Source organism: Python bivittatus, unplaced genomic scaffold, assembly GCF_059951505.1.
Source record: "Python bivittatus isolate LINGU-HERP-01145 unplaced genomic scaffold, Pbiv_v1 ctg000340_np1212, whole genome shotgun sequence".
In the NCBI taxonomy this organism is placed as follows: Eukaryota; Metazoa; Chordata; class Lepidosauria; order Squamata; family Pythonidae; genus Python; species Python bivittatus.
This window is the reverse complement of record NW_028277056.1, coordinates 4,143,641-4,169,849: the sequence shown is the minus strand read 5'-3', so window position 1 is coordinate 4,169,849 and position 26,209 is coordinate 4,143,641. Positions and strand designations below refer to the sequence as shown.

The window sequence follows — 26,209 nt, the reverse complement described above, 5'->3', positions numbered from 1 at the left end:
GAATTTTAGCAGGAATGCACGGACCTTATCTCTAATGCAAAATGCAAATGAGGGTGAATACCAGCACATAAATGTGCTACAACCCTTTTACTCCCAGCTTGCTGCTAAGATGTAGTTTGATCTTTTCTTGTGTGGCTGTTTTTATAATAATGGCATTTGCTGCTCTTTTCTGTTCGTGGCTGCATCTTTCTCACCCTACTTTTCCCACATTTGCTTCCTGACACTCAAAACTCCTCGGCTGCTGAATGCTTCCCATTCCACTTTATGTGTTTTTGCAATTACGTAAAAGACACAGGAGTCGTATGTAATACATTTTTCATTTTTACTTTTTGTTTCAGAGTTGCGTTGCTCCATGAATCTTTCTTTTGACACCGCTGTAGTTTTGCAAACATTGGGTTTGTGGATGCAGTTAAAAGAAAAAAAAAGAACAAACTCCATTTCTGCTCCGGTCCTGACCAGCTGATTCAGAACGAAAGGGAGTTAGGATGACACCATCTAGCCGGGCCAGCTGAGAGCGCTTACGCAGCAAGCTTCAATATGGAAAGAGAAGGGCTCTGAGTATCTGCTCCCTTTAATTTACTGAACGTTGAATGGTCTGCCTATTTCTTCCCCGCACATTTCCTCCTTCTTGGCTTTATCCTTCCTCCATGTGCTACAGCAAAGGTGTTCTGGCATCCAAGAAAACTTTGCAGCTTCTGGGCCTCTGAGCAAACTGGCATGATGTTTTCTTACGTGTCCAAACTACAGCCGGGGGTTGTGACTGTAGGAGATGGTCCCCACAAGAACATAAAAGCATCATACGAAAGGAGAAAACTTAACAAGGCAAAGCAGTATCCCCGGGCCCTCAGAAAAAGGAACCGAGAAACTGAAAATCCGTAACTCTCTTTGTAACATGGATACCAACTTCATACTATTCCATCTGGAAAGTTTGGGATTTAATCAGGCACGGATTTCAGTCTGCTTGTCAATCTCAGCTTTTTTTTTTTAAACAAAAAACCCCATGTTTCTAACTCATGTAGACACAAAGATACAACCCAAAGTACATGGGCCAATCCAGCCTTACATGCAGGTAAGGTCCTCTTTTATGGGAGGGGGAGAAAGATGATGTCATGTGCTTCAATTGCACAATGACACGATGCCCGTGATGTCATTGTGGCTTCCCCTGGATGCCAATCTCTTTCTTTATCACGATGAACATTAAGAAAACAGCTTGCAGGGTATTACCCAGGCTGGATCCAAACAACACATCTGGTGCACCAGTTTAACCAAGGTGCACTGAATAAACCACATTGGCTAGCTTTCCACAAGAGACTAAACCGTAAATCATGATTTACAAGCTACGATGTCTTGTCCAACGCGTTAAGCAAAAATCAAATCAATGCTGCTTTAGCCAAATGCACAATTTAAGGCCAACTTTTCCACCTGGCTCCCTAAATCTTTATTTTCCTTCTCATAAAGCAGTGTTGTCCAAACTTGGCCTCTTTAAGATGAGTGGACTTCAACTCCCAGAATTCCCCAGCCAGCCATGAATTCTGGGAGTTGAAGTCCACTCATCTTAAAGTGGCCAAGTTTGGACAACACTGTCATAAAGCATTAAGTCTCCATCACGGAAACAAAATTTAACAAAAATTTCTCAGGCTTTCCAAAGTCTGGTGAAGTCTCCCCCAAGCACCTCTCTCTGGTCAGCAGAAGCCAACCATTTTGTCCAAACACCAAAATGGGTGTTGCGATACCAGTTCCATCCCTTGGCTATGTGTGTGGGTATGTATGTGACATCACGGCACACCTACGAAAGGGATGGAGTTCGCATCGTGAAGGTGTGACCGTCATTTTGTCCTTCGCCTGTCCTTTCCCTTCCCTGTTGTTCCATTTCTCTACTCACCGGCTCTTTCTGCTTTTGCAAACTGCCCGGACACCAACCAAGACAGAGCGGTGACAGCTGCAAGGGCTCCGAGATGCAGAAAAGGAGCAGTTGCCTACGGCGGGACAAAAAGAGGCCGATGATTAGCAGGGAAATGTTATTTCCTGGGCAGCTCAGGGTAACAAGAGAAAGACAGGGGAAGTAAAACAAGAGAACAGCATTCACATGGATCCGAGAGACAGTTCCACAAGGCTGCAGTGAATTAATACAGTTTTCAACTGTTGGCCCTTCCATTACCCCGGTTCCAGCCCTTCAAGGTGGATCAGACTAGGAATCTAATGTCAAGTAGGCCGATAGTACTTCTATTGTAAAGTTATAGTAATAGAATCTTGCAAACCTGAATATGCTTCCCTCTCCCTCCCTTTATCTTCGTGAGAACTAGGGAGCGGCTTGGCTGAGACATTTTCTCAAATCCTGATTTGGTCTGGGCTCAGTCCTCGTTTATCTGGCCACTGTCTTGGTAGTGACTCTTCCTCCTGCCCTCGAGGCCATCCCCTCTTCCCTCTACACCCATGGGCAGAAGCAGCAGCAGAATGGTCTCCCTTCCCGCCAGGCAGCATGATTCAAACCAATGACTGGGATTCTTAGGGAAGGAGATTCCCATTAAAGTTGGGGAAGAACGTGCTAACGCAAGGGTGGTTCTCTAGTGGAGCAAAGAAGTCTGGGGAGTGGAGATAATTCTGCAAAAGTTACAGTGATGTAGTTGCAAGATTCCTTCAAGGTCCTTTTCCAGCTCTAGGAACTTGGTCTCTGCATGATGCCCTGTTCTGGATTTGCCTCCTAATCTGCCAGGCCCAGCCCAAGAGCAACGGTGAAACACTCCAGTTGAGTTCAGTTCCTTTATTTGCTTACATCTCATAGGCAGAATCTTGCCAGACTAAATCTATACGACTGCAACTAGTGGAGATACCCCGGGAGATTCTAGGGAGAGGCTACCCTGAACCTCTTTCGCTTCCCACGCTCCCCCTGCGGACTGTGTTGCCTCTTGTCTCCTTTCCCCTCCTGGAATGCATTCCCTCCTTCCCGATAGCCTTGATCTCTCACATCACCCTCCCCTTCGTAGATCCATTCCATCACATAATCAGCCTCCGGAGGGGGGACATGCCTTTCCTTTATCTATTTTTTGGGGGAGAGTGCCTTTCAGTTAGTCTTGACTCCTGGCAGCTACATGGACAGGTCCTCGCAGTTTTCCTGGCAACATTTTCAGAAATGGTTGGCCCTGGCCTCCTTCTTCCTGGGCCAAGAGAGAGGGACAGGCCCAAAGTCCCCCAGCTGGATTCGTGCCCAAGGCTGGACTAGAACTCACAGCCTCCCGGTTCCTAGCCTGGTACCTTGAACCACTGTGCCAGATGTCTCTTGCTTACATCATAGGCACTTAGACGAGCTGCCACAGCCTTGCAGAACCCATGTCCACCCCAGGAGTCAGACCAAAATGCCAGGGTGGCAACAGGCAGGAAATTCTTGCTCTCACCTATTCCAGAAATAAATCCAGCTTGATTGAGAAGGAGGGAAAGGAGGGAATATGGGACGGAGGGAGCTACAAGGTTCATACGAGTCCCTCAATCTTTGCCTCCAGCTGCCAGGGCTCCTGGCTATATAGAAAACCCATTTCAATGTCTAAGGAAATTCAGCTTTCAGAAAGGTTAAGGCTGCCACCCACCAATCCACAAACGAGGACAAGGCCTGGAACATTGCCATGACAACTGCAGTGTGGCGTTGACAATGTTTTCAATGGAAATGTTGTCCTCCATACACACAGACATATGTACAACACTGGTACAGGGATGATGTTGGCAAGGACAGCCATGCCGCTGAGAAAGCATAGAAAATCACTGGCAGAGGTCCATGGTTGAACCTACTGGCATACCCCATTAAAAGCAAAGGGTGCCTGTGTTTCGGAAGACCCTCGGTTCCCCACCTTCAAAGAACCAAGGCAGGACAGCAACATCGTCCAGATCTGTCCAGTGATTTCCAGTAGAATAAATCTGATCTTACAGAAGTCCAGCCTAGTCAAACTTGATGTTTCCATGAATCCCGGGGTGAACAGAAGCTGGCACAGCTTCCACACGGCACGTTACACCTATCTTTCAAGCTAGCATTCGGCTTTTTAACCAATTAATTTATTTACGCATTAAGCATACAGGTAGTCCTCACTTAACAACAATTGGGATCGTTGAGTGAAGCAGTCGATAAGCGAGACGCCCACGTTACTGCTTTGCTCAACGACCTCAATCTGGGCACTCCAATTGCCACGTTACTGCTTTGCTCAACGACCTCAATCTGGGCACTCCAATTGCAGTTGTTAAGTGATCTCCTGGGTTGTTAAGTGGATGGAGCAGAAGTGCTGCTGCTGAAGGATTTCAGCTCCGCACAGAGCTGAAATCCTCCTGGCAGGCAGCCCTTTCGCTCTCAAATGTTCCTGCAGCCCGCTGAAGGGTTTCCCTCCCCTCCATGCACGGAGGGGAAATCCTTTGGCAGGCGGCTGCAGAAACGGAGCTCAAATCCTGAAGATTTCAGCTCCATTCCTGCAGCCTACAGAAGGATTTCAGCTCCTCTCCGTCCCCTCTGCTTGCAGTCTTCCCTGCTGGCTTCCCCATTGACTTTCTGGATCACATGATAGCAGGCCCCTTGGCAACCAATCGTAAATGGAAGTTGGTTGCCAAGTGCCCAAAATGCAACCACGTGATTGCAGGGGGAAGGGGGGTGGCACAACATTTTATGACAGCCAGAAGTACTTTACAGACCGTAAAACACCCTTTCTGAGGCCGTCATAACTTCGAACCGTCATTAAGCGAGAACTACCTGTATTTCCATGCTGCCGCAATCCAAACGACTCTCAGCAGCTTTACGCAGAAAAATCAATTTCAAACAAACCCGGTGCAAAGGATTAAAAACCCACCAGCGACACAATGAGAGAGGGGAAAGAAAGAATATAAAAGAGAGCCATATCAAAGATCAGGAGAAAGCTGATTTCTAAGGCTCGGTACAGTCATACAATCACTTAACTGCACAGGACCAAATTTAGGGCAAAAGAACATACTGTTTGGCTCTACAATTTTTAGGGGAGGGGGCAGTTCAGTGAAAACACTTACTTGCAATGATATGACCACCATATCCCATTCATCGTCCCATAACTGGGCTACAGAACTCATTGTAACAACAGTTGAGATCCAGGTAGTTATCAACCCAATCTGGAATGCAAGCAAAGAGATTTTATTCCATGACTTCTCTCCATCTGTGGGCTACATTTTATTGAACTACATCTACGGAAGCAGAGGGGGAACTCCTGTTTGATCTTGGCTTGCTGCAATATGCAAGATCTCAGCTTTGCAGGTCAGAGGAGGCCCATCAAGCGGAGGTTCTCGGGGGTCAGCGTGTTTGGGAGCACGCACACGCTCACAAACTCTTCAACACCCGTCACTGGGATCTGACTCCTGTATCTACGAAAGCTCACTTGGAGACGGAGCTGTTCATCTTTAAGCTGCTATCAAAGTCTCCCTTGGTTTGGTGGACCATTTGGTGGAAAGTCACGGCCTAGTTATCTTTTCAGAACCTCCATTGCCCCTCCTGGCACACGGAAGAAAGCATCTGGGTTATTCCTTTATCTCGTCTGCGACTGAGACTGAGACAGGAAAAGCCAAGGCAATTTTCATTTCAAGTGCTGAGAATAAGAAACAAGGGAAGGGAGCAGGCTAGAAGGAAAACACGGTCTTGGAAAGCGGCTGACGGCTGCTCAGAAGCGGGAACGTCTCTTGCGAAAGCCCCACTCAACGAAACATTGAGTGGGGCTTTCGCAAGAGACGATCCCGCTTCTGGATCCCGAGCAGCCTTCACCTGCTTTCCAAGACCCTGCTTCTGTTTCATTTTGTTCTGTTCTGGAAGCATAAAAAACTTGCCAGCTCTGGAAAAACTCCCATACTGCACGACTTAAGCCACCATCCGCAGAACGTTTTCCAGGCTGATTTTTCAAGTTAAGCTACGCTGGGTGGGAATCGGCCACGGGCAGCGTGGCAGCTTTTGGCATCCTTTGCTCAGGAACTCTTGTGGATGGGGAAGAGGCGAGGGCTGGTCAACGCAAGGCAGTAACCACGCCCAGACAGCTTGGTCTGAGGTCCGGTACTCTTCCGGCCCTTCCATTTCTTGCCAAGATAAGCAAATACATTTTTAAAAATTGATCAGAATTTAAAAAGGTCAGAAAGGCGTGCTGAAAAGCAAACTACTGGTCTTCAGCATCATTCAGATTCCCCCAAAGAATTCATTGTTTGCATTTTGTAGAAATGCCTCTGTGAACTGGTGCTTTGCTTGAAAGAGTGTTTTCCTGCCCAGGAGGAGGAGGAGGAGGAGGAGGAGGAAGAGGAGGAGGAAGGGAGGAGGAGGAGGGGAGGGGAGGAGGAGAAAAGGTGGAGGAGGAAGAGAAGAAGAAAAGGAGGAGAAGGAAGAGGAGGAGAAAAGGAGGAGGAGGAGGAGAAGAAGAAGAGGAGGAGGAAGAAGGGAAGGAGAAAGAGGAGGAAGGGAGGAGGAGCAGGGGAGGGGAGGAGGAGAAAAGGAGGAGGAGGAGGAGAAGAAAAGGAGGAGGAGGAGGGGAAGGAAGAGAAGGAGGGGAAGGAGAAAGAGAAGGAGGAGGGGGAAGGAGGAGAGGAGGAGGAGGAAAGGAGAAGGGAGGGGGAGGGGGAGGAGGAGAAAAGGAAGAGGAGGAGGAAGAAGAATGAATATTAGCTGAGCTGGTAGAGAACATTCTTTCGGAAGATGAGTTTTGTGACTGGCCATGCCCACCTCGCCAGCCGTTTTGGGAGGACACCCGTAACCCGCTCTCAACGCTCCAAGGCTACCCCAAGACTCCAAATCACTGGCCAGCTCTGCCGCGGATCAAACCGAAACCCACCTTATGGATCCAGTGCAGGTTCATCTGTTGTCCTACAGCTATGTGACAAAGTGCTAAAATCTGAAAGCGGGGAAAGACAGAGTTATTTATGAGTAATTCAGGGAGGCACTTTAGCAACCACGAAGAACGCAAAGGAGTTAAAGTGAAGTCTCCTTCGAGTCCAGCTCAACTCCTGGTGGATCCATGGACACATCCCTGTTGTGTTCTCGGCAACAACCTGAACACGGTTTGCCTCTGGCTTCTTCTGAGATACTTTTTCATCTTCCTAGTCCGTCCTTCGGGGTTGGAATCTCCATGTGGTCTCCCCTCCAACTTAGACTTTGTAGAACAATCCAGATCAGCTCTGTGCTGATGTCTGATCTTCCCTTAATGGGGCCAATCCCTGTTTTTCAGATGCGATGCAACTAACTCGGTGGGCTAGGAATTTTGGAAAGGGCGGTTAGAATACAGCCATAGGTGGAAAAAGAGCTACTGCTGTGATTTGGGATGGAGGGAAGAGAAAGCTCGCATTGGCTACTGGACATTAAATTCAGGTGGGGTAGATACAGGTGGTAGACTAAGTCAGCGTCTCTCAGCCTCAGCAACTTGAAGATGGGTGGACTTCAACTCCTAGAATTCCCCAGCCAGCATGGCTGGCTGGGGAATTCTGGGAGTTGAAGTCCACCCATCTTCAAGTTGCTGAGGCTGAGAAGCACTGGAATGAATGATAAGACACCAGAGAAGTGAAGATAAAGTTATCTGACTCTTGGTGGCTTCATGAAAATGTCCATTTCCCCCCTTCTCAGCAACATGGAATTGGTCGGCCAGTGGCCTTTCCTGGGCTGTTTTTCCCTCTTCCCAGCCTAGCTTACACCTCTTGGATTTCCGGGCAGTCTCCCATCCAATTCCTAACCCGTTCTGCCCCCTGCTTAGCTTCTGAAGTTCCCCAAGGTTGGCTACGCGCAGCTTCCTGCGATTCGAAATCCCGCTGGCCAATAAATAAATAAATAAATAAACAAACAAACAAACAAACCTTGCCGCTCCCTAGAAATCCAACCAGAAACTCTTCTGCAAGAACAGACGCGAGCGTATTTTATTCAGAGCTGAAGTCCACCCATCTTCAAGTGACCCAACTCGGCCACCAAACTCAAAAGGAAATTGAGATCCCGGGTTAAAAACTTACCAGTAAAGCTGTAATGTAAGTGAAACCAGCCGCTGTCGTAACCAGTATTGGAATGGACCAGTCACTCCAATAGCCCATTCTATTGTATAAAAACCTGGAGAAGCGAGGGAGGGGATAAAAGAGGGAATTAAACGCAGCCACCTTGATGCCATAGAACAGTGTTGTCCAAACTTGGCCACTTTAAGATGAGTGGACTTCAACTCCCAGAATTCCCCAGCCAGCCATGCTGGCTGGGGAATTCTGGGAGTTGAAGTCCACTCATCTTAAAGTGGCCAAGTTTGGACAACACTGCCATAGAAGATCTGGCCGACAGAGGCATAAGTCATAAAACCACAGGGTTAGAAGGAGGTCATGCTCAGGACAGGACTCTCCCTACCCAGCCTTGGGTTGAAAACCTCCAGGGAGGGGATGGGTGTGAAATATACAAAATAAATCAAACGCTTCGAGTCCTACATGCCCGTGCGTTTAGGCTGAAAATGGTGATTCGCGGGTTGCATCTTTCAGACGCAGTCTTCTTCCACCCGTCCTAAAATCTGTTCGTTCCAGAAGGGTTAGGATTGCAATTCCCCAAACTCCCAGCCAAGGGTTAACCAGCTTGGACCCAGCTTATCTTTCCAAGATGAACCAGAGTCAGCTCAGTGCTAGAAAATCAAAGGAAAGAGAAGGGAGGAAATATCTCCCTTGGGTCAAGCTCGACTCTTGATGATTTCACCATCAGGTTCGGGTCGTTTTCTTCCTCAGCACCATTGCACAGCAGCCAGCCACCCCAATTTTTTCATCTTCCAAGTCCAGGCCTCCGATCCAAGGACTCACCAAGTCTGACCCTGCTTAGCTTTTTTGGGGGGGACCCAGCCCATAAATTGATGCCCAGTGCTGCCACCTCCTTTAATGCAGCCTATTCCCCAAGGCAAATGTCAGATTTGCATTTAAATAGAGACATGCTTCCTAACAAATTGCAGGTAAAACAGATGCTAATGTTAAAGAAAAGAGACACGGCGGGGAAGAGAGATGAACAAGGAGCGAGCCATCCATTCATGCGTCAAGGAGCAAGCCAGGACGAATTTATGCAGGTCTCAGCATCTCCCTGCAAATCAGAGCCTCGCACCTTGATGAAACCAATAAACTCCAGGCAGAAAGCACAGAGTATGGCTTGGCTAGGCAGCACGGGTGTGTGCGTGTGTGTGTGTGTGTCCGTCTGTCCTACCTCACAGGGTCGTTGCTGTGGGGAACACGTGAGGAAAGGATGTTGTATAAATGCCCTGAGCTGCTGGAGGGAAGGCGAGAGGGAAATGTAATAAGCAAATAAATAAAGAACTGGGGGAATTTCTTGTCATTTCCAACACAAGCCCTCCTGTTCTACTCATTGGCTCCTAGCCGGTCAAGGACACAGCAGGGTCAACCCCTGAGGGGTCCTGGAAAGCTAAGGAGGGTGGAGCTTGGTAGCACCTGGATGGGAGACCACCAGGAAATGCCACAGGGTAGACCAGACCAGGGAGTCCAAAAAATATTCTAAAAAGAACAGTGGAAACCCTTTTCTGCGTTGCTGCTGCGAAAGCTACTTCTCACACCGGCCAGAATCAACCTTTTCAAAACGGGGACGAGAGGCAGGCTCCTCTTACGTTACAGAAACGCCAGGCTTGGGTGAAAGACGGCGGTTTTTCCAGCCTAAATTTCATTGCAGCGTCCTTCCTGGATTAATTCCACCACCAGGTGAAGGACAGCGCGGGAACACCCACTTTTGATCGCTGTGAAATCCAAGCGGAAAGCTGGCAATTGGTTCGTCTCCTCCTGGAGGGAAGCCGTGCTGCCCCTCGCCAGCAAAACCAACCGGGGGTCCGGCGGCACATTTTATGACAGCGCCAGCTTTTGAGGACCAAATTCTGCTTCATGCGATGCACACACCACAAGAGGGGGACGTTTATCCCATGTCTTAACTGTGTGCATGGATGTGAGTGTGCGCAGGTGATGGGCGTGTGTACATAGGTGGGGGGGTACCCATGTGGGTGTATTTCGTGTTTCTTTCAACGAAGCAGCTCAACCTGGAACGCATCAGGAGCAAAACCACAGTGAGGGGGTTTTTGCCTTCAAGAGGCACCTCCATGTCCCTAAACACGGACATGTCGCAATCTGGGCTGCAATTTGCATTTTTCAGCCAAATGCAGGAGGTAAACCACGAGATCGGGTTTGGCTCAGTTCTGATTGTCCTTTCAAACTCGCTGCACACTCGAGGAACGGGAGGATGCAAGAGAAAGGAACCCAAGCTTTCGAAAAGCAGCGTTTCCTCCGTTCCCCACAAGCTTGGTCGTAATTAAGGCCCTTCCGTTCTTCCCTGATTATTTAATTGCCGTTCTCGGCCTTATTTTTAATGTCGCGTCATCTTCATACAGCTCCTAAGTCCGACCATAAAGACACACGTGGCGTTTTTCTTTAGATTCCTTACTATCCTGTCTTCCCTCCTCCGGGTAAGGCCAAGATGGATAATGCGGGTTTTAGAATGGGTGGAAGAAGACGGAAAATGAAAGATGCAACCCGTGAACCAAAAGGTTCAGCTTAAATACATGGGTACCAGCCCTAGAATTAAGAGTCCGGATGCAATCAAATCAGCAGTTTCGGTGTTTATCAATTGCTAGGAGAGAAAATTCTGTAATCGAATGCAATCCAATGACATTGCCGGCACAGAGATACAATCTAAACTCGTGTTTTTCAACCTTGACAACTTTAAGTCGTGTGGACTTCAACTCCCACTTCTGATTTGCAGTTTTTATAAATGTTTAGACCAGTGTTTGTCAATCTTGGCAACTTTAAGACGTGTGGACTTCAACTCCCAGAATTCCCCAGCCAGCTTGCCTGGCTGGGGAATTCTGGGAGTTGAAGTCCACACGTCTTAAAGTTGCTGAGGTTGAGAAACACTGATCTAAACAGTGATTCTCACCATGTCAAGCTGAAGGCAAGATCTCAGCCTGCACTAAAGCTGCCAAATCATTTTAAATTGAAATAAATTGTCCCATAGATGCCAAGTCCTCCTCTTTCTACCCTGGCTGGGCTGGGAAGCAGGGCAAGGCGGGGACTGGTTAGTACAGGAACTCCTAAAACTATAAAACTAGATTAGGAACTTACAAAAAAACAAAACAGAAACCAGAATGTTCATGTTAGTAGTCCAGTACTGGTATTTCTCACTACAGACCCAAATTCTCTCTTCCTAGGATGAGCAGAATTATTAAAAAATTCTTTAAAACCTCATTAAAAATCATTTAAAAATTCCTAAATTCACAACGCCTAGCAACAGCCGCTAATTTGTAGCAGCGTTAGCACAAATTCCTTTAAGAACATTGCATTAAAAATGCAAATTACTCCGCTCCCTTCCTCCAACACCGTAATTTTTTGATGCAAGCTTTTAAGAGGCACTTTCCCTTAAGATAAGCTTGTTTTTCAAAACGTCATCCCTGTTGTTTGTATATGGGTTTCTTTAGCAGGTCTTTCTGACTGGGGAATGCAGAATGCGGACTGGGCTTTAAAGCTGAGGTTTGTGCTCCTGAAACTTTGAACTTCCACATTTACTCCGATGGAATTTATGACTGCACATTTTACACGCTCAAGCACCACCTTGAATTGTGCCCTGGAGTCAAGGGGCATCCCGCACAATTTGTCCAAGACCAGCTGACAATTCAGCACTGGAAAAACATCTGTCTGTCGCCAGTGGCACTTTCCAAACCAATGTTTCTCAACCTTGGCCACTCTAAGATGGGTGGACTTCAACTCCCAGAATTCTCAGCAATGGCCATGCTGGCTGGGGAATTCTGGGAGTTGAAGTCCACCCGTCTTAGAGTTGCCAAGGTTGAGAAACATCATTCGAAACACTCTTCAACTCGAAATCCTGGCAGATCTTTGCAGACCGTTCATATCGCTGCACGTGTCTGAGCTTTTTCGTGACGGCAAACCTGATCCTTCACGAAAAAACAAAGCTTTTTATTATTATTCAACCAACTTCTCCAACCAGGTTCTCACCAGAAGCGTTGGGCTCCAACTCTCATCATTTCCAGGGGGTCCACCACATCTGGAGGGCATCTGGTTGAGGAAGGGGGCATGGCGTGCTAAGGGCTATGGGGTCACGGTTAGTACTTTTTCGACTCACCAGTTGATTTCATTGTAGTCGTTGTGAACTTCCCACCAGAAATAGAACCAGATCAGGGTCAGGAAGAAAGAAAAGGTGAGGATTAAGAACCAGAGGCGTTCCCACTGTGAAGACACCAAAAAAAGAAAAGAGACACATTTATTAAATCTATTTCTATTCAAAAGACCTTTCAGCTTCAATCTCCACCATCTCGAGACAGAACCAGGAAAATATACTGCCTAAATCTTTTAGACACCCTCGGCCAGCCTGTTGCCCAGCCCTGGCAACTCCCAGAATTCCCCAGCCAGCAGGGCCACTGCTGAGAATTCTGGGAGTCGAACTCCACACATCTGGGAGTTCCTAAAGATGGAAAAAATGGGCTACGTGGGAGCAGTAGACTGAAGCATGGCCTGGTTTATCACTTAATATTAAGCAGTTTCCTTCCTATAGTATTGCAGCTGTAGAATTTATACAGCAGGTGGAAAATGGGCAGTTCATGCAAGAATGGCTTCTGAACACACAATTTATTACTCAGCAAGGCAAACCCAAACAAAGTGTGGTTTCAAAGGGGGTCTAAATCAGTGTTTGTCAACCTTGGCGACTTTAAGACGTGTGGACTTCAACTCCCAGAATTCCCCAGCCAGCAAAGCTGGCTGGGGAATTCTGGGAGTTGAAGTCCACACGTCTTAAAGTCGCCAAGGTTGACAAACACTGGCCTAAACGTTTGTAAAAACTGCAAATCAGCCAGAGTATAAAGAAAGGGGAAATTAGAAATCAAATATTTATCTACCTTTCCAAGTACCTCTTTTTTCCGTTTTTTTAAAACATTTATAAATAATAATAAATAACAACACAGTGGAGACCTTAGTATTAAGCATTAAGCTCAGAGATGCAAATCTTTTTTATATTATGAAGTATTTTAACATATTCTGCAATTGTGTATCAACACCACACTTAGGTGCAATTGTACAGAGTTCAAGCCACCTTATGTTTATTCATATTTTAGAAATTATATTTAACATCGACATAAACTTTTCTCTCCTTGTCTTTAAAGGTTTAACATCTAAACCCTCACAGTGTTGTTAACAATTTCTAGTTTATATTGCCCAACCCAGCTAATATGTATCTTTGGCAATGTATTATTCACATATTCTAATGCAACAAAACAATTATTTGGGAAAAAAGATAGAATGGGACAGTGGAATGCCTTCCCCATCATCATTTTTCCCTTGGCATATAGAAAAGGAGCATTTCAGGAAATCCAACCATCATCTTCCCACACTCACATGCTAGTTTATCAGATACAGTTAATCATTTTGTCTGACAAAGGGAGCATTTCTTCAGCCTAGCATGTAATTGGAACATGCTGGCTGGGGAACTCTGGGAGTTGAAGTCCCCCCATGCGGGCTAGGGGATTCTGGGAGTGGGTCCACCCACGCTGGCTGGGGAACTCTGGGAGTTGAGATCCACACATGCTGGCTGGGGAATTCTGGGACTTGAAGTCCACCCATACTGGCTGGAGCACTCTGGGAGTCCTCACACACTGGCTGGGGAATTCTGGGCGTTGAAGTCCACACATCTTAAAAGTTGTCAAGGTTGAGAAACACTGCTCTAGAAGGACGAGACAGCCCCGTACATTTTCTTCCTGAACTTGATCCTCGACCTCAGGAGTCCCTGCCACTGGCCAGTTGCAAGCAAGCCATCAAACTCTTGCCCCCCCCCAGCTGTATCTTTTTCAAAATTTCCTGTCTCCTGCAGCATTACAGAGGCCCTTGTCTTTATTAGGGGGGGAAAAAAGGACAAAATTAATGAGAACTGAAAGGCATGTATTAGCATTGCAAACCCCAGAGCTAGCATTTATTCTCTGCAGCTTTGACTCAAGGAAACATAATTCTTACCCCAATGTAGCAGCGGCAGTTTTACGAGCTAATAAATTTGCCAGCGATACGCCGTTTCGGTCACTCATTTCATCTCCAGTGTGAAATGGTTGCAAAAAGGCAGCCTTCGCCTCGTTAAGATTCCTTACTCACCCATGGAGAGGAGGGAAGCACCCCACTGAAAGGAATCCGTCCTTCCCATTCCTCCACCTTCTCTGGAGGAGCATCTCTTTGCTTCAGCCCCACCAACTGCTGTGATATTTGCATTAAACCTGCACAGAAAGTGAAATGTCCTCACCCTAATCCAAAAACTTCTCACGGTAGCACACCGGAACCCAGAAATTGGCTTACTTTATATACACGTGGGTGCGATTCACACCTTGGGTGTGCTTAAGCATGGTTGTTTGGATCACTGGCTGGTATGGAAGTGCATAAGCCACAGCTCCCACATACCAATGGCCGGGTCCACATGCTCCCCCAACTGCAGAAAGCACAGTTGGGCTAGTGGAAACACGCGGACTGTGCCAAACCTACAGAAAAAGCATGTGTGTCCCAGCTGTAAAAATCAGATGCACCATCCATTTTTTCAAGCTTTGTCCATATGGTTCCCTTTTAATCCTTCTGCCCAAAGGAATGGTGCAGAGGAATGACGGCAGAGACCCTCTTGGTCCGCCCGTCTGTCCATGCGCAGGAAAACTCTCGGAAAGCAGGACGGAACGGGCCAGATTTAGTCGGGGGGGGGGAGATGGCAAATGAAAGACGGGGTTGGGGGCTGGGCTGGGGGGTCGGGGGCCGCGGAGAAAGCAATTCCGGGGAAGTCTCCCAGGGGAGGGGCAAGGGGAGGGGCTCGGAATGTTGGCAACCGCTCCATTCTAAGTCCCTTCTCTCCTGGTCACGTGACCCAAAGTGGCGCCCGTCTGGGGCTTCCCGGTGCACAGAGACCCCCTGCGCACGCAGCTGCAACACGAGGGAGGCACAGACACTCGCACACGACGCACGATTTCAATGCACGGAAGGAAAGACCGGTGCCTCTTCTGCTGGCAAAAGTGTGGGCAAGGGTCCCAGACACCTGCCCCTCTCTGCAGGCCTTCCCTAACTTGTTTTTCATACATTACACTAGTGTTTTTCAAACATGGCAACTTTAAGATGTGTGGACCGCAACTCCCAGAATTCCTCAGCCAGCATGCTTTAAGATGTGTGCACTGCAACTCCCGACATGCTGGCTGGGGAATTCTGGGAGTTGCCGTCCACACGTCTTAAAGCTGCCAAGTTTGAAAAACAGCGCATTATACCAACTAATACAATTGCAGCTTAATCTACTAATATTGATGGCCTCTTGGAGGGGCATTTCAATCCATCTTCTGCCAAAGCCAGATCCAGAAGCAGGATGCAATTTTCTTTTCTGAAATGTTTCCCGACCATGTGCTATTTAATGTGATTTATTTAGGTCATAAAATTAGCCCCCTGCCCAGAGGAAGCTGCCACATCAGTCAACTAACCAGGCAATGGGGGAGAACAGCAAGCGAGTGAGGAAAAGCAGCTGCTATTCTGCCATCCGCCAAAATCCACAGCTCTGGAATCTTGCTTTAATCGTCTTATTGCAGTGTTGTCCAAACTTGGCCACTTTAAGATGAGTGGACTTCAACTCCCAGAATTCCCCAGCCAGCATTCCCCCCTCGCCCACCCCCCCACCCGGCTGCTGAAGTGTCATGGAAAATTTAGAAACATTCAGACTGCTCCACGTTGAATGCCCTTCCAGCATTCACGGACCGCCTGCCGTACGTGGGAAGAGGGGCAATTCCTATTAAAGTGTCACTCACACGCTCAATTATGCATAGGTGCCAACGCGTGTAAATGAACATGAAAAGAAACATTCTGCCCACGTGTGATAGAGAAGGCATCGCTCTGCAACGCGGAGAGGAATTTATACAGACTCCCCACTTTTAACAGGAATTCTGAGATGGTATGGTATATTTAAACAGGAGTTTGCAAACCAATTATTTCTTCCTTTTCATCTCTGGCTGGCTGTATAATCTCTGAGTGCTATTTAGTTCTAGAGATGCTGACATGACAACTTAATTCCATTACTCATCCAATCCTTCTACTGCCTTCCCACTTAACCACCAAACATCTCCATCTGATGAATAAGACTTTTTACACATTTAGATTTCTATGCCAACAGCCAGATCTTTTGTAGAAGAGTATTCTCCTCCCTCTGCGCTAGCAGATTTTTCTCTTGTCCATAATTACATCAGAAGGATGGAAGGAATGTGAGTTTCCTAAGAGTGGGGTAGCATTTTGCAGGGCGGGAGGGGGGAGACAGAGTTCCTCTGTATCATGGAAGACCAACCTTCCAAACCAACCTTGTCCACACCGGAGTTACTTTGCCAGTTAAATGTTAATGGACAGACTGGCTCCACGCTTGATCGAGTGGAAAAATTCAAGGAAGGAAGCTATCTTCAAGGTCTGTAACGATGGGCTTGCCTTTCAAACGAGATCAGTTCTCTCCTCCAAGAAAACGATAAAACCAACACAGACAATAACTCTTAGGGTTTTGATGATATGCCATCAAGTTATTGACTCTTAGAGACCACATAACTAGATTTCCTCCATGATGATCTGCCCCTAACCTGGTCTTTCAGGTCTTCCAATGGTGCCCCCATCACCACTGTAACTAAGTCCATCCACCCTGCTGCTGATTGTCTTCTTCTCTTTCCTTCCTCCTTTCCCAGCATTAGAGCCTTTTCCAGAGAGCTGGGTCTTTGCATTGATTGACTGATTATGTTCTATCAAGTCAGTTTCAACTCTTAGCAACCACAGAGATAGACTTTCTCCAGGTTGATTTGTATCCAGCCTGGTCTTCCAACAGGCCCCCATCGCCACTGTAACTGAGTCCATCCACCCTGCTGCTGGTCGTCCTCTTCTTCTCCTTCCTTCACCTTTCCCAGTGTTAGAGCCTTCTCCAGAGAGCTGGGTCTTCGCATCATGTGCCCGAAGGAGGATAATTTGAGCCTGGTCATTTGTGCCTCGAGGGAGACCTCTGGGTTGATTTACTGGATGATCCATCAGTTTCTTTTCTTGGCTGTCCAAGGTATTCTCGTGAGTCTTCTCCAACACCAACTGGAGTCTTACTAGGTCTGAATGCTGGATCTGATCTTCTTTTATGGGACTGCTAACAAAACGAGATTCAGCATGCCAGTAGTAAATATGAATCCCGCCAAAGTTCAGAAGGACAGGTTCAACTCTTAACCACCACACTCCACCAGAAGGCAAAAACAGTGGACTGTAGCAGGATTCCCCTTATCTCTTGCTCCACAAGCGTGAAATTCAGCTGGGCCTGTAGTTAAGCAAAGGCACAGCATCTTCTACTGTTTGCAAATGTCCTCAGTCTGAGTTTAAGTGCAAAAAACCAGTTCCTAGATTTGCCAACGAGACGAGGATGAAATGAAAGAGGCAATCACCTAGCTCTGCCATTATTAATTATTCACAATCTTAATTGTTTTTCTTTTCATTCATGAAGAAAGGCCAGCAGGACAGCTGAAAAACCATTTAAAACCGCATCTTGAAGATGGAGTCTCTGCCGGAGTGGAAAGAGAAGTGGAAACAACATTTTCCCTAAGAGAGAGGAGGTGAACAGAACTGAGCCTCTGATTTTTTTTTTTAAATTAAAGATATTTAAACAATCAGGGGCTGTTAAGGTTATAGGGATAAATCCCAAGGCCCTGAAAGGTTTTAATAAGTCTATTTTATTTCTGCACTCATTCAAATCCAGCACACTACAACCTGGACTGATATTTCAGGCTAGACCACCTTTTTGGAAAAGGAGCACAACTGGAATTTTGCAGGAATTCCAGCACAGTCACAAAATGGCTACGGGGCAATTGGCCAAAATCAGCCTGCCAGGCACAAAATCCCCACTGACCGGAAGTCAAGCTCTTTAGAGCAGGATTTCCCAACCTCAGCAACTTTTAAGACCTGTGGATTTCAACACTCAAAAAGGGCAGAGATAACCCTGTGCATTCATGTGCTCAGTGAACAGACCAGGGGGAACCTTTGCATCAGGGACAAGCAGGCTGTGCAAATAATCCTGGAGTCTTAGCAAATCTCTGCCCTAGGTGGTTTTAAGTCAAACAGTTCTCCTAAAGCCTTTCCCAGAGGCTGAGGTCACTTGCCAAAGTTCAGAATCCCTCCCACGCTGGAAGCTGAGGAACCAGGGGCCTCTTCAAAACTGGACCTTCTAGCCGAAACTGCCCTGTCCCCGAATGACACCAACTTGGGAGTTTTTCTGGTGCCAAGCAAAAACATTCGAAAGAAGAACAATGAATCTGTCCAAAGGTGGTTTAAAAGTCAACTTTCCCCAACCTGGTGCCCCTGGAGACTCTGGACATCACAAAACATCTTAACCAGGCCAGGTTAAAGACCAAGTGGGTTGTGAGAACCCTACCACCTGGTTGCTTCTGGGTCAGGACTGGGTCCAGACTAACCCCAGAGGGTGCTGTAAATTAATCCCAAGGTGGCCTAATCTGCCAATGTATTTTCCAAACAACTAAGGGGAGCTAACATGAGTTTAATATGTTTTTCCAGCCTCCAGAAATGAAGGGCAGAGGGGAGCATAGATTTTGAAGGAAGAAAACACGGAAACAGAAGAGGACTAAAGAAAAGGGCACAGCAGTTTATGCATCCTCTAAAGAAGCCACTGGACCAACCTGCTGTCAGGTCTGGCAATGCAAGGGGTGGTTTCAGTGTTATTTGCCTGACTGGCATTTCTGAAGATGGCAGAGATCTCTAGATCAGGGTTTCTCAACCTTGGCAGCTTGAAGATGTGTGGACTTCCACTCCCAGAATTCCCCAGCCAGCCATGCTGGCTGGGGAATTCTGGGAGTGGAAGTCCACACATCTTCAAGTTGCCGAGGTTGAGAAACGCTGCCGTAGATGCTCCCCAGCAATTCTGGCCCCACCAGTCTAAGGGTAGCATAGCAGGATACTGCGCACCTCAAAAGCAGCTGTCAGCATCTGGGGTTCAATCTCAAGAGTTGAGATTAAAATAAGGGAGGGAGGGAGGGAGGGAGGGAGGGAGGGAAGCCAGGCAGGCAGGCAGGCAGGCAGGGAGGGAGGGAGGGAGGGAGGGCGGAAAGCAGGAAGGAAGGAAGGAAGGAAGGAAGGAAGGAAGGAAGGAAGGAAGGAAGGAAGGAAGGAAGGAAGGAAGGAAGGAAGGAAGGAAGGAAGGAAGGAAGGAAGGAAGGAAGGAAGGAAGGAAGGAAGGAAGGAAGGAAGGAAGGAAGGACCCACGTCTGCTGAAAGGGGGGAAGGAGAGAACTGGTGGACAAGGGTGAAAGAGGAATTTTGAAGGCTCATTAAAGAAGCCTCCGGTTTGTGCTGTTTTGACACATCTCGACAGGTGCGGCGCTGAAGCAGAACCGCTGGGGCGACCTCGGGGGGAAGCCTGTCAGCCGAGAGGAGGCATTCAGCAAGTTCTGCAGAATGGCAAAGCAGAGGCAGCGCAGGAGGAATTCAAAACTGCAGAGAAAGGCAGAAAGAAGCTGATGTTGACCCATCCCACCCCCTCACTACCACCCCCCAGCAGCAAAGAGACACACAAGGAAGCTAGTAGGAAAGCAGAGGGGTCTTCATTGGCCCGGTCAAGCTTCGGGCGCTCATGGCTACAAGCAGCAGCTGAAGCTCATGGGGCCAATCTTGGGTTGATACACTGTACCCCACCCCAAAGATATTTTCAGGAACTTCTACAAAGCCTTCTTTGGAGGAAAATGTTCCTAAGCATCTTGCCGAACCTCTGTAAACATCTAAAAGATAATGTCTCCAACATGGTGGCTTTATGCACACGTCCGTGTCACCTTCTCAGCAACAACAGGCCAACGTTCTCCCATCATTCTCTTGCAGGTTATCTTCCCTCCGTCTAGCCTCGCCTACAGACCAAGGATTTTGCGAAGGGCTCTCCGCTAAATATGAAACCAGTTCCAACCACGATCAGCCTTTTCAACGTCAGCCAATATTTATTTATTTAGCCTATTTGTATAGCCGCCCATCTCACAAACGCGTGACTCTGGGCCGCGTAGCTACCACGCCACCACCGTAACAATCTGCAAACAATCAAAAAATGAACAGACATATAAAGCAAGCGTATACTGTACAATATACAAAGAAGACCCAAGAAAGCGGGAGAACAAGCATCTCTTCATCTCATACAGCCCCCTTGCAGGCTCTGAGGGTCCGGTGCTGCCTGCCTGCAATATCTATTGGCAACTGCAACGGTGGGAGACCGGCCCCACGGTGGCCACTGCTTTGGAAATCATCTTCTGAACTTCCAAACCGTCTTGTAAGGGGAACTACAGTTAATTTTGGGCTGCATCTTAAGGAGGTGCCAGGCATCCTTGGGGTAAAGGCTTCCTTGCCCAGCTAACAGTCTGACAAATCTTTCATCATCATCTAGTGCTTTTTCAACCTGGCTCCTTCTCTGTTTCTCAGTCAGCATCCTGGGCTACTGGCTATTATGGGCAACGCAGTCCACCCCATATGGAAATGTGCCACGTTGAGGACAGATGAACAAAGCCTGACCAATAACCCAGGAATGGCATACTTGGGCTGTCAGCTCATTAAGAAACCGGTTGGTTCCCATGTCATAATGCGCAACGCCTGGCTTCTTCGTGGATCATGAAACAAACCAGCATGGCTCAAAGTAAGCTCAGACAAGACCAAGCACATCAGGATGACTCGGGATGAGGTGGGAGCCAAGGGAGCGCATGGGGGCGACAGCACAAGAATTGATTCTACAGACCACCATCCCTTCTGCCCCTCACGATAAACACCACCAAATCGGAGAGTCTCCCCCTATGGTTCTTTTCACAAGGAAATTCCTCGGAAACCTGTGTGCTAAGTGCAGTTTATGACCCTTTTAAAAGGGGGGGGGGAAGGTTGGGTACAATGCTATCCCCTTTTTGTTAAAGCTGGTATTTTATTTTGTGGTTATAAGCTTCTCTAAGCCAAAAGGTGGGGGATTAAATAGTACATAAAAATAAAAAATAACCTGCAATTGGAATAGACACTGCAGTAGCAATGAAGGAAGCCAGGGAGGGGAGGCAGACGCTACAATAAAAATCCCAAATTCAGAATTCTGAAGAGGTTTCTAGGTGAAAAGCAGCACTTGGGCAACATTGATGGCTCCACGCTGGACGCACCAAATTGCCCCAGGCCAGTCCCGCAATTTATTTGGGCTCCAAGATCACCGCAGACGGAGACTGCAGCCATGAAATTAAAAGACGCTTGCTCCTTGGGAGGAAAGCTATGGCAAGCCTAGATAGCATATTAAAAAGCAGAGACGTCACCTTGCCGACAAAGATCCGCATAGTCAAAGCTATGGTTTTTCCAGTAGTAATGTATGGCTGTGAGAGCTGGACCATAAAGAAGGCTGAGCGCCAAAGAATTGATGCCTTTGAACTGTGGTGCTGGAGAAGACTCTTGAGAGTCCCCTGGACTGCTGGAGGTCAAACCAGTCAATCTTAAAGGAAATCAACCCTGATTGCTCATTGGAAGGATCGATACTGAAGCTCAAGCTCAGATATTTTGGTCACCTAATGCGAAGAGAGATCTCTTTGGAGAAGACCCTGATGCTGGGAAAGATTGAAGGCAAAAGGAGAAGGGGACGGCAGAGGATGAGATGGTTAGAGAGCATCACTGAAGCAATGAGCATGAAACTGAGCAAACTCTGGGAGGCAGGGAAGGACAGGAAGGCCTGGCGCGATGTGGTTCATGGGATCACGAAGAGTCGGGCACGACTTAACTGAACAACAACAAAGTCCCGCAATTCAGAGCTCTCCTCTGCAAGCTCTACCTTGACAAAGCTCCACCTTTAACCAGCATGCAGCAAATCACAGCGGTTGTGGCCTTTGACTGCACCAAAGGGGACAACTGCACCGTTTCGATTCCTTACCGCTGGGAAAAGCAGAGGGAGAGCCGATTTCTCCATCGCTGAAAATAAAACCCTGCATCTATTCATCAACCTGGCTGAAGGCTACAATTAGTATCAAGCAGCGAGGTCTGCCTACAAGGAAGCGTCCAAGTGCACAGGCTCTGGAGCGCAACCTTGGCAATGTCAAGGGGAGGCAATGCAATGGCAGATCCTGGTTTTCTCTCTGCTTCGTCCGAGCCTCACCTTGTGGTTTCCCCCAGAGGAACAGAGAGGGGAAAGTAGAAGATGGGAGGTAAAGCTGGCATTTGGAGACACAAAGGCTGAGAAAGAGGAGCAAGGAATAACTCGGATTGCCCTGAAGGAAGGGTATGGTCGCAAGAGCACGGATGCAAGGAAGTAGGACTGCCAGCACCATGCCTCTGGACCCTGGATGTCTGCCACTGTTGCAAGGGGATGAGATGAAAAATTCAGGTACCCCATGACTTGGCAACCTCTCTTTTTCTATAAACCAACCCATTGCTTGATCACCCCAAAGGCTATCCTCAGGTGATAAGTCTCTAGAGCAGTGTTTCTCAACCTCAGCAACTTGAAGATGGGTGGACTTCAACTCCCAGAATTCCCCCAGCTGGCTGGGGGAATTCTGGGAGTTGAAGTCCACCCATCTTCAAGCTGCTGAGGTTGAGAAACACTGCTCTAGGCAACACTGGCTAGTATCTCCGTATCTGATATCTTCCTCACCCGCTACCCCGCCTGGTACAACCCTCATCGTTCTCCAGGCAGAAAGACCAAAGCTGGTTCCGGGTCTGTTGTCTAACCTGAGAATCACAAACTTACTTTGGTTTAACCAGTTCAAGCACAAAAGCTACAGTATATCCTCCCAGATGTTCCTCCAATGTATCTTTAAGGAGCGTTCCATTTATTGACCAAGCCCCAGTTTAATTGATCTAAAAGCACAACATGCATCCGGAGTGTGATTCCCAGCTTATGTGTTCAAAGCTTCTTCTGTTTCCTTTCCCAATTTTCTGCAAGGTGATTTTTTCATCTCTTTCCTCCAAGAGGCCTCAGCTGTGGCCTTGCTACGTATAAAGGCTTTAAATGCATCTTGCTTCCATCAATCCTCTATTTACTTGAAAAAACTTATCTGCTTGGGGTTGCTGTGGATGTATAAACCGAAGGCCATCTAGCCATAAAGAGCATTAATTGTATTGGTTTAAGAATTCAGTAAAATTACTGTCTTTAAAACATTAGGGAAGTAAAAGAAAAATGAAAAAGGGAGAAGACAATTGCAAATCGCGGGTGGAACAGGTGCAGCCTCCAGGAGAGTGTTTCTCTTTTATGGTTTCATGCACAGTTCTTCAACTGATGGAAGGCAAATATTTTCCTTTTTTTTTTTTTTTTTCTAAGAAAGGGATATACCTGCAATTTTCCAACGGGAGAGGGATTTGGCAACCAAATTCTGCAAGGAGCTGGACTTTACTCAAAAGCTGTACTGTGGAGTGATTAGTCCCCATCCTTCTCTTAACAAAAGCTGCCCTACTACTGAGTGATCAGCCCTAGCTCAGTTTTTAAACACCCAGCTTGTCCAAGCATCCTTTGGAACTGCAGAACTGAAAATGCTCTTAAATTCCCAGTACCAAGAACATAAATTAGAAGAGCGTGTCTGCTTCCGCTTCTTAAAAGCGTTGCTTGAATCTGTCTGCTGCCCAGGTCCATCCTGTGACTTGATTCTCCTACTGGGTTCCAAAGTGGGAAATTTAAGGGAGTACAAAATGATCTGATTGGGATTGGTGCTTTTTTATAAATAATCCTAACTTAGGGTAAGCAGTGAGCAGGCCACATCCTGCTTAACAAGCGTTTGTATAGCAACTGTTTACGACAGCACTAAGAAAAGTGACTTACAACCAGTGCCCAAAGTTATGACCGTCGCAGTGCCCCCATGGTCACATGATTGTAATCCAGGTGCTTGGCAACCAGCGTGTATTTACGATGGTTGCACCATCCCAGGGTCACATGATTGCCATTTGCAACCTTCCCAGCCGGGTTTCAGCAAGCAAAATCAATGGAGAACAACATGATTTGTTTAATGACTGTGATTTGCTTAATGACCACATCGCTTAGCAACCTAAATTCTGGTCCCAATTGTGGCTGTTAAACGAGGACTACCTATAGATGAGTGCTGTACTAAATTGTTCAGGGCAGTTTAAAAAAAATCCAGAAGTATCTTTCTCAACTGGTCAACCAAATGGGGGATGCCGTTCAATTTAACTAATATAAATGGCACAGCAGTGCAACACCCACCCCCAGCTTCACACACATATTGATGGAGTCTGAGCTGTCTGAAAATTATCCAGGAGAAAGATCCTGGGGTTACTGTGGTTCATCATTCCCACAAGACATGGTGACAGCCACTAACTTGGGTGGCTTTCAAAGGGGACTGGGTACATTCAAGGAGGACGAGTCCATCGAGAGCTATCCACCAATCCATCTTGAGGAATGAATGTTAACTCCAGGATGCAGGCAACTTATCTTCAGAAATGCCAGCTGGAAGAGAGAGGGATGTTTCCACCTCCTGCTTGCTGGATTCAGATCAACCTTGGCTTGATTCAGGAAGTCCATTCTGATGGTCTTCCCATCCTGGGCATTAGGTTTTGCACATCTTTATCCTTATGGGAGACTCTCACCCTTCCAGGAACAATCACAGTAACAAAGAGATGCACTTGAGCTAAATGTAGATGTTTGGCTGGCAAGCTGATTGTCAGTGAGATATCAATCATCTCTGAGACAGATCCATCCCTGGATGATGCTAATGAGAGTTAAGTGTCTCTCAAGAAAAGCCAGGAACCCTTCTCCTGAACTGTGTGTGTGTGTGTGTGTGTGTGCATGGACATATTTTTGTATGTGTGAGACAGAGAGAGAACAGCAAATGGCCATCTTTCATATGAGAGCTACAGCTTGCTAGGTAGGTGTCAAGGCAGACCCCCATCTCCTTCTAAACGAGGTGCCTTCTAGCAATTTTGAACCAAAACTCACCAACACAGCAGATCAAGGATGATGGGAGCTGTGGTCCAAAGCAGCTAGTGGGCTGATGAAAAACATCAAAAACAAATCAGTGAGTGGAAACTGTGGGTCCAGAGATGGATTAACCCTTGGGTGATAATATCTTGGTATTTGTTCATCTCTAACATAAAGGAACAGGGGAGGGTTAATACCGATGATTTTGTCTGTCTTAAATTGCCCGCTGGTACCCAGAACTGTGAGTCAGAGTCTTTGGGCTCCTGAAATCATTTTTCAAGGAAAGAACATAAACATACGCCATGATGGAAACTGTTTCTTTGGGCTGAGATCTGTGAACATTCCCCCAACCTCTTCACCAGATCAACGAGAAGGCATATAATAACGTGCATCTCGGATTCATGCCAAGGCATCTGAATCCTGGCCCAGAAATGTTCTCGGTGCCCAGAAATCGTTTATTGGCTTCTAACGCATGGTGGGACATCTGTGGCCTTCCAGTGGGGGCTGAACTTTTGGGCCAGTAAATTTCATTGTGTGATCCTGGGCCATCTGGTAAGGAAAGAGAAGAGAATGACCTGAAAATCTCTGAACTCCACCCATTTTTGCTTTGATCAATCTGCAGTACCAAGAGAACCTTACTTGGACTCTAAACAAGGTTGAACCTGGTTAGCCCTCAGACAGGAACCACCAAGGCATTCCAGAAAAATATTCTGGAGGAAGAAATCATCTCCACACTGTTCCAAAAAACAAGGGAGATATCCATTAAAATACCAGAGGTCAGCTTTAAATTGCAGGAGATTTATCTTTACGGAGCATAGTTTTTAAAACTATCTTGCATTCCCAGAGAAAATTACAGAGCAAATAAAAGCTTTTCCTTCATTAACAAGCTCTAATCAATGTAGCTTTCTCTCCAAATCTGCCCTGGGGGTGGGGGGGGAAGGTACTGCTCTTGGAGTTATTCAGCTTAAAATACAAGTTTCAGAGCTGTAATTGACACTAAATGCATCATTGCATTCAACGTGCATAGTCGTCGTCCCCACCTTAAACCTATAAATAGCATCAGTTGGAGGGGAGCATTGCTAATTATTAAGATCAACCACAGACATAAAATGAGAAGTTCACCCTCTGTTCCCTGCAGCCGTTGAGAAAAATTCTGGGAGTTGAAGTCCACCCATCTAAAAGCTGCCAAGGTTAAGGGGGGACCAGAGTTGCACCACCCATTACTGTGAGCCAAGACAAGCAAGCTGGTATCCTTCCAGGGGTGAGGATTATGGCTCCCACAATCCCTAGTTATTGGCACGTTGACTTGCCGAAGACAGC

General features: G+C 47.1%; 1 protein-coding gene across 2 annotated transcripts in view; it reads right to left on the bottom strand.

The window, feature by feature from the left end:
- GDPD5 (glycerophosphodiester phosphodiesterase domain containing 5) overlaps nt 1-26,209 on the bottom strand; it is a 127,800-nt gene that overhangs the window by 33,637 nt on the left and 67,954 nt on the right. For both annotated transcript variants that reach the window (XM_088140452.1, XM_088140453.1), the window contains exons 3-7: nt 12,098-12,201; nt 7,966-8,059; nt 6,804-6,863; nt 5,014-5,112; nt 1,883-1,976 (exon numbers count right to left, since the gene is read on the bottom strand). In XM_088140452.1, the coding sequence (XP_087996578.1) occupies nt 1,883-1,976; nt 5,014-5,112; nt 6,804-6,863; nt 7,966-8,059; nt 12,098-12,201 (451 nt within the window). The remainder of the gene's footprint in view (nt 1-1,882; nt 1,977-5,013; nt 5,113-6,803; nt 6,864-7,965; nt 8,060-12,097; nt 12,202-26,209) is intronic.